This window comes from Gekko japonicus, unplaced genomic scaffold (assembly GCF_001447785.1).
Source record: "Gekko japonicus isolate JY-2015 unplaced genomic scaffold, Gekko_japonicus_V1.1 scaffold143, whole genome shotgun sequence".
Lineage (NCBI taxonomy): Eukaryota > Metazoa > Chordata > Lepidosauria > Squamata > Gekkonidae > Gekko > Gekko japonicus.
The window spans coordinates 1,530,852-1,539,891 of record NW_015175974.1 but is presented as its reverse complement, the minus strand read 5'-3'; the positions used below and the strand labels follow the sequence as shown (position 1 = coordinate 1,539,891).

Below are 9,040 nucleotides of genomic sequence, written 5' to 3'. Positions count from 1 at the left end.
CTTGAAAGCCTGGTGGAAGAGCTCCATCTTGCAGGCCCTGCGGAACTGCATCAGGTTCCACAGGACCCGGATCTCCTCCGGGAGCTCATTCCACCAGGTAGGGGCCGCCACCGAAAATGCCCTGGCCCTTGTAGCGACCAGTTTTGCGTCTCTGGGGCCCGGTACAGTTAGTAAATTTTGGGCCCCAGACCGTAGTGCTCTTGGGGGAACATACGGGGAAAGGCGGTCCCTCAGGTAGGCTGGACCCGGAATTATTAGGAAGGGAATTGAAAACAAATCAGCCAGTATCATAATGCCCCTGTATAAATCAATGTTGCGACCTCACTTGGAGTACTGTGTACAGTTCTGGTTACCACACCTCATAAAGGATATTACAGCATTGGAAAAAGTGAAGAAAAGAGCAACTAGAATGATAAAAGGGTTGGAACACTTTCCCTATGAAGAAAGGTTAAAGCACTTGGGGCTCTTTAGCCTGGAAAAATGACTGAGGGGTGACATGATCGAGGTTTACAAGACTATGCATGGGATAGAGCAGGTAGAGAAAGAAGTACTTTTCTCCCTTTCTCACAATACAAGAACTCATGGACACTCAATGAAATTGCTGAGGAGTCGGGTTAGAACAGATAAAAGGAAGTACTTCTTCACCCAAAGAGTGATTAACACATGGAATTCACTGCCACAGGAGGTGGTGGTGGCTAGAAGCATGGACGGCTTCAAGAGGGAATTAGATAAACATATGGAGCAGAAATCCATCAGTGGCTATAGCCACAAGGTATAGATATGAACTCTCAGTCTGGGGCGACGCACTGTATTCTTGGTGCTTGGAGGGGGGGGTCAACAGCAGGAGGGCTTCTAGTGTCCTGGCCCCACTGCTGGACCTCCCGATGGCACTTGGTATTTTTGGCCACTGTGTGACAGGGTGTTTGACTGAATGGGACATTGGCCTGATCCAACACTGGCTTCTCTTATGTTCTTATGAAATAAAAAGAAGCTCCTAGAAAAGATGCCTCTGTTCAAGAGTAATGTATTAGTTACTGTGAAAATGTTAATAGTCATGGAGAACAAGGTTTACAAGCTATTTTGTTAAATATGGACAGGTTAATTAAAAATATAATAAATAATGTCAACATAAAAACTTCCCCTAATTGATGTTGTAACATGTCACGTTTATTCATCATATTTGGGTACAACAACAGGAAATAAGACAATCAACAATACCTTCACAAAACACATTTGTTCTAAAAAGAGTTCATTAAAACATGACTATCAAAAGATCGCTAGCTAATTCCTTTGACTAAGAACATGTTGATATTGCTGACTAACTAGCGCTCGAAGGAAGGAAATCATTTTGTTTCTATATAACTAGTTGTATAGCCATAGAGGTAAAAGCAGGATCTGTAACAACCACACACAAAATTCATAGGCAAGTCATATGAATATTAATAAAGACCAGCTTTTTTGACATGATAGTCAACATGAATAGGATTTGGCAACATAACCCACTCCAGACTTGCAGGGGCAACTCACCTTGGATGAGACAAGCCAGACACAATTGGCAGCCGAACCAGGAAGACCAGACTGTGCCCAGGGCAGGCAGGGTGGGGCTGCAGGCTCTGGGTTTAGTAGTAGAGTTTGGCAGCCAGGGGAGTCAGTCACATCACCAAGCCCTGCCAGGGAAAGGGAACAACCCAGGAGGCAACTGGAGCAGAGAAAGAGCTTCAGGACACCTCTGGTGGGGTGAAAGGGTAGAGGGGAGAAACGCCAGGGGAGGAGATTGGAAGGGTGGACTATTTAAGAAGTATCTGCAGCAGGCCAGGGAGGATGAAGTCTCGCTGCTCAGACAGTGTCTGACGATACAGGTCAGGACGATACGGAAAAGAAGAGGAATATGGTGATGAAGCATTACAAAGTGTTAATAAAGTTGTTTCTGTTATAAGAAATCTGGAATCATAATTCCCAAAGCTTGATCTAGTACTCTTAAATTGGTGTATTTCAGGGCGGAGAAGCAGAGAGAGCTGCATGGTCCTTCCTCAGCCTCTTTTTAAATGCCACTTATGTCAAATATACGTGCTCCACTTTCACCAAAAGTTCAAGTTCTTACAGCATTTTAAAACAAACTACAACACTGGTAAAACAAAGACAATAAAAGGAATAAACAGCAATGACGCCATGAGCAGCTCAAATTACAACGATTTATTGCAACTGCGATATCTTGACTGGACCATGAGGTGAAGGTTGTGTACTTTCTATTTAAATGTACTGATTGATAGATAATGGGCTGTGCTGCAGCCAAAAGATGCAGAATAGTTGAATTTGTGGGTGGATATTTCTAAAAACTTACACTGAATCTGCAGTGCTCCAACTGAGCTTGTCATGCACACCAAAAAGCCACAGCAATACTCCTATTGTATTTTCTTAAACTTTTTTGCACTAAGCCATCTTGCCTCAACCTGCAATACCAAGTTTTGTACTAAAAACTGTTTATGAAGAGTGGCCAAATTTGTTTAAGACTACAAATCCCATGCTGCAGCTGATGCCTTGAGGCTCTCGCCCCTAGGAAGCCCCATTTTTGGCATGACTTGTTACCCCATTTACTGTACATGTGTACCTAGTGCAGCCCTAGGGCTGACAGAAAAAACCTGAATTAAACTGATATCAAAAAGTCATACTAAGGCAGAAGGCAGGGCAGCTCCTCTATCCCCTAAGAGGGATTCAGTTGACAGCCATTTCCCCCAAGGACCTCCGAGCTTCCACCCAGATATCTTGATCCTAACTAATGACCCAGATTTCCAAAACCAGGGCTATTTTTGGGAAGGAACGCACAGGAATGGAGTTCCGGCTGGCTCTTGAGTTGGCCACGCCCAGCAGGAGCTCATTAGCATAACAGGCCACACCCAACAGCAGAAACGCATTAGAATTGGCTACATTAGGGGTGTGTGGCCTAACATGCAAAGGAGTCCCTGCTACAAAAAAGCCCTGGGTTTTGACAACAAACAAGGTAAACAGAATAAGAAGCAAAAGGTGAGTGTGGCTGGATGACCACACTTCTGGTAACATGGGGGTGTGGCCTAATATGCTAATGAGTGGTGCTATCAGGGGTGTGGCCTAATATGCTAATGAGTTTCTGCTGTTGGGTATGGCCTATTATGCTAATTAGTTCCTGCTGGGCTTTTTCTACAAAAAAAGCCCTGTCCAAAACAATAAGCAATGGGCCGATTCCAGCAAATTCCCCAATCATGCCAAGTACCTGAGCATAGATACTTCCCTATCTAACTTCCAAACCTTCCCAAGGGAGTATTTTTAATGCTCTCAAGGCACAAGGGGGGGAAATGCCCTCTACAATACAGACGAAGGCTTTTTGGGGAGGGGCTCATCACAAAAAGATCATATTTTTATTATTTCAAATTCCAGCGCCAACACCCCATCCCCTCCTTAGTCTCAGCAAAAGGGTATAATAAAGAGTTACCCCTCAGCCTCACTTTCCATAGCCAGTTTGGAACACACACTGTTACCCCAGCTTCTCGGCTGGCTTCTCCATGTCTCCTTCCCCTGCCTGGTCAGTTTCATCCCCTGATGCTGTTCCATCACCACTGAAGACAACGTCCCCCTCCTTCTCTCCAGGAGCCGTCTCCTAGGTCTTGTAGGCAGTTTTCTAGGGCAAGGTTTTTGTGTGTCATTTGCCATGTTGCCTTTTCCCTTCTGTAATTTCCACTGCCATTTTTTGCTTTATAAAATATGTCTTCAGTTTATAAAATAAAACCCCCTTCTGTTTAAAAGTCTTTCCTCACTCATTTTTCCAAGTGCTGATCTGAATCTGGACATGGGTATGCAAAAGGCTTAACATCCCAAGTATATTAAAGTATCCAAAATACACGGGTTTGCTCCATGCTAGCACAGGAACACCTTTGCACATTATGGCCCTGACATATGCGTAGACCAATCCGGGTAACTCAGTGCAAGTGTACAGCACATCTAGAGCTTACATAAATCTTTACCATTTCCCAAAGATTTACCCATGGATCTGAAACTTCATGACAAAAATCCACTTCTTACCTACAAGACAACAGAACTGACAGTTCTTCCTAGAGGTTTTCAACTAACTACTTCAGTTATTCCATGTGATTCATTTGTATTCTTTCTCCTTTTGGTTAGACCATCCCTTGAAAACATTGAGTCTCATTAACTCACTATTTTAGCATTGTTAGCCATATGGAAACTTGTCATGAATCTTTTTTTTTTCTTGAACGTTTTAAATTAGTTTCTACAATTATATATCTAAAGCCAACTGAAACATAATTTAGAAACCTGTTGCTAGCAAAACTCATGCCATTGTTTTACTTGTGAATACTTATTGTCATGCATAATGTTGGAAGGAAACTACACTTGATCTTAGCCAAGAAGAAATGTTGGAATGAAGCCGTTCTGAACATTATTCTAACATTTCACAATTTTGTGTTGCATCACTGTCCCTAGATTCTTCCTAAGAAGGTTTCCAAACAATAAGTCATAAGTAAGTTATTTAAAATTTCTAATTTGAGTGGATTACTTAAGTATCTATTTCTGAACTGATTAAAGTGGTCCAAAACATTAATGAGACACATACTTAAAAGGGAAATAGCCAAGATTACACCCAAACTTTAATGTAACATTTCCAGTTGACGGAACATATTCATAAATCTATGAGTACATTAAAAATTGTTCCTTATTCATTACTTTTTATCCCACCTTTCCTCCAAGAAACTCTGGGTGGCATAAATGGTCTGCCTTTTTACCATCACAACAGCCTAGTGAGGTAGGCTACGCTGAGAGAAAATAACTACAAGATGACCACAGAGCAATTTTAAAATAGCCCAAGTCTTTCCAGACGAAGTCCAATATTCTAGCTACTACACAATTAACATTCAAAATTATAAATAATTAAGCACAAAAGCATGGAAAGAAGGTATTTACAGAGTATATTTTGCAGGTATTGCAAACATATGGATTATATTTCCACCCCCTTTATATTTTTATATATCTGAGAGAGAGTTTATTTGTGGTGTTTTGTTTTATTCCAATATACCAGTATCCAGCAGAGGGAGTGTGTTATTTAAAAGAAAACAAACTAACTAACCCAAGAACAGAACCAAAACTTAAATCTCAAATAAGGGAGCAAATGAAGTATCATGTTGAAGCGCTTTGTATAAAAACCTAAAATATGAAAAGATCTCTCAGTAGTTATCCTGAAAGAAGCAACAAAAATATATTTTGAATAAACATCCCTTTCATTTCTCACCACTGAAAAACATAGCAAAGACATTATGCATTTGGAATAGAGAACTTGTTAAATTCACTAAAATCCTTTCACGTTTATGTAATATAGGTTTTAATTCAGATTTCTCCATGCAGAGCACCAACAGAAGGTTCACAAATAATTATGTCTTACTAGTAATAGGCCACAGTTAGGCTGTAATACAGTTATGGCTTGACCCAACAGGGGCATCTGAAAACAGAAATGGTGTTTAGAACCCCCAATTACAGCAGGTTATATCTGTTAGGCTGAAGATTATGAGACATGGCTTGGATGGTTGGAAAGACACTTATATTGAGCAGCAGGGTAATAAAGTGCCAGTCATGTAAGAAGGGGAAGTTGTAGGAACCAATCTCTGTACAACCAATTAGATTTTTGAGTTATGTGCATATGTGGAAGGAAAACGTAGCAAATTTAGTAGGGCAGCACAACTCCATATTGTTTGAGTAATACTGTGTAAATTCTTCGCCAGTCATTGCTGCTGCAAGTTATTTACCTGAAGATTGATCTCAGCCTCATAGAAAGTTAGGCAAGAGCAGTAGTGCCGTTCAGAGTTTATATCCGTCAAAACCACAACAAAGAACGTAGGCTGCTTTCTCTCTCTGGACAGATGCCATCCTCCAGGTTGACAAAACTATCAAGAAATCAAGCAGAAGTGTAATTTAGCGAAAAGCATTGGCTAGATAAGAAAAAAAACAGCTAATCATCGGTAAAAGAAAACAAAACACAGTAAACATCTGCAAACAGTTATGAATATAAAAATTTATAACTGGGAGTACATGTTTTACTGAGCAGAATAAGGGAAATCTACTTAGCAGTTTATGAACTTAGTATTGTGCTTTGAAACATTTATGGAATGGCCTGTTACATTTGTTGGTAGAATACTGAGAGCTATAGACATGTCATACGTAACTGAAGAGAATCCCTTAAGTGTGGCATTCTGTGCACCATCCATTTTTAGTGCTGCTCCCCGAAGATCAATATACCAATGAAGGAGGCTATTCAGCTAGTGAGCCCACATACGCACAAATTATGTCCTAGAACAGTGATACTAACTCAGTGGCCTAGAAGGCACATGTGGCTTTTTGATATATCATTTGCAGCTCTTCTAAGCACTGTTCCCTATTGTCACACCTACCTTGTGTTTCAGGAAAGTGGGCAAGGCCAGTGGGTAGGGTTGCCAGGTCTCACCTTTGCTGTGGCAGGGGGCTCCTGGCTCCTCACTGGGACATCATGCTAGGGTCATCGCACAGCAACGCTCTAGCGTTCAGGGCAAAAACTCAATGGTAACCATAGAGTTCCCCCAAATGCTAGAGTGTCACCACATGACAGCCCCAGTGTGATGACATCACTACTGGTGACGTCATTGCATCAGCAGAATCCCCATGGGTTCAGGAATGGGGCTTCCCCGCTGGCCAGCAGCGGATTGGGCCCCCTGAAAGTGGGGGAACGTCCACCCACATCGGGGGGATGTGGAAGGAAAACGTAGCAAATTTAGTAGGGCAGCACAACTCCATATTGTTTGAGTAATACTGTGTAAATTCTTCGCCAGTCATTGCTGCTGCAAGATATTTACCTGAAGATTGATCTCAGCCTCATAGAAAGTTAGGCAAGAGCAGTAGTGCCGTTCAGAGTTTATATCCGTCAAAACCACAACAAAGAACGTAGGCTGCTTTCTCTCTCTGGACAGATGCCATCCTCCAGGTTGACAAAACTATCAAGAAATCAAGCAGAAGTGTAATTTAGCGAAAAGCATTGGCTAGATAAGAAAAAAACAGCTAATCATCGGTAAAAGAAAACAAAACACAGTAAACATCTGCAAACAGTTATGAATATAAAAATTTATAACTGGGAGTACATGTTTTACTGAGCAGAATAAGGGAAATCTACTTAGCAGTTTATGAACTTAGTATTGTGCTTTGAAACATTTATGGAATGGCCTGTTACATTTGTTGGTAGAATACTGAGAGCTATAGACATGTCATACGTAACTGAAGAGAATCCCTTAAGTGTGGCATTCTGTGCACCATCCATTTTTAGTGCTGCTCCCCGAAGATCAATATACCAATGAAGGAGGCTATTCAGCTAGTGAGCCCACATACGCACAAATTATGTCCTAGAACAGTGATACTAACTCAGTGGCTTAGAAGGCACATGTGGCTTTTTGATATATCATTTGCAGCTCTTCTAAGCACTGTTCCCTATTGTCACACCTACCTTGTGTTTCAGGAAAGTGGGCAAGGCCAGTGGGTAGGGTTGCCAGGTCTCACCTTTGCTGTGGCAGGGGGCTCCTGGCTCCTCACTGGGACATCATGCTAGGGTCATTGCACGGCAACGCTCTAGTGTTCAGGGCAAAAACTCAATGGTAACCATAGAGTTCCCCCAAATGCTAAGAGTGTCACCACATGACAGTCCCAGTGGGATGACATCACTACTGGCGACGTCATTGCATCAGCAGAATCCCCATGGGTTCAGGAATGGGGCTTCCCCGCTGGCCAGCAGCGGATTGGGCCCCCTGTGAATCAGGGGATCCCCTGGCACCACCGGGGGGGATGGCAACCCTACCAGTGGGGCTTATAGTGTGCAGGTGGTTGCTGTCAGAGGAATGGATAAGCTGCAAGTCTTCCTGAACTTTGGCCTCATTCCTAGGCTCTTTTGGTTGGTGATAATCGCTAACTACCTGTTTGAGCCACAGAGTAAGTACTGCTGTCCTAGAATGATACATAGCCAAAGCTTTTCTTAAAATCTTGTTTTAAATAACAGTGAGCAGCCCTGCTGGACTGCATGAGTACTTTATTCTCTTTGCTGACATGGCCAACCACGTGTCTGAATCCAAACCTGCTGTCAGACCTTTGTATAAATTACTGTGTCATAATGAACATAAATTATAACATATTCCTTAGAATACTGTGTCATAGTGAACACAAATTATAACATATTCCTTAGAAAACTCTAAATATAACTTTTAACAATATAATATACTTGGTTTTTTACTGGCTCCTGCCGCAATAAATTAGATTGATTGATTGATATACTTGGTTTCAAAATAGCAAAAACAACTGGTTGTAAAACAGCAGAAAGATTACTTGATATCAATGGAAATTGGAAACTTAATCTCTAGATTGTACAAATCTGATTCCAATCAAAATATTTACAAATGCTGCCAGCCAAACATGTAATTTATCTTATATGTGAGAATATATCCAAATAGTTGTTTGTTACATTTTCTTATACACCTGACCACATAAATTATTCACCAAAAATATCTGTGCTAACTAATCTAGATAACATGACACTTGCATAACAAGATCTAATTTGGTTTCTTGTAACAGGTCCCATGAAGTGGTGGTACAGTGCATTTGCAACATTGAATTTGTTAAGCCAGTAGGTATTTTAATGAGCTTTAAAGAGATTTCTCTTTTTAAAAATAGCTAAAGATTATTTCCTCTACAAATCCATAGAAAACGGCATTGTTCAGCATACACGGACTATCTCTGTGGATTATTTTCTAAACTATAGTTGAAGCATTTAAAAAAAGGAAAGAACACGTTTAGACAAGCTGTTCTAATAAATAAACATCTAGACAAAAGTATTCATTGCTGACTATTAAGAAAATCTGCATTTCACAATAAATGATCAAAGTCACATAAATGCCCGTAATTTTGTTTATGTCTTAAGGAAAGAGACAAACTACTGATGAAGACTTTATGTGGTATACTTAAGCTTTGAGTGGAATTCTGGAAAATGCCA

At 41.0% G+C, this 9,040-nt stretch overlaps 1 protein-coding gene across 1 annotated transcript in view; it reads right to left on the bottom strand.

The window, feature by feature from the left end:
- Positions 1 to 9,040, bottom strand: part of SBF2 (SET binding factor 2) — a 339,576-nt gene that overhangs the window by 212,869 nt on the left and 117,667 nt on the right. Inside the window, exons 2-3 of the mRNA XM_015426108.1 lie at positions 6,867 to 7,004; positions 5,787 to 5,924 (exon numbers count right to left, since the gene is read on the bottom strand). Of these exons, the coding sequence (XP_015281594.1) occupies positions 5,787 to 5,924; positions 6,867 to 7,004 (276 nt within the window). The remainder of the gene's footprint in view (positions 1 to 5,786; positions 5,925 to 6,866; positions 7,005 to 9,040) is intronic.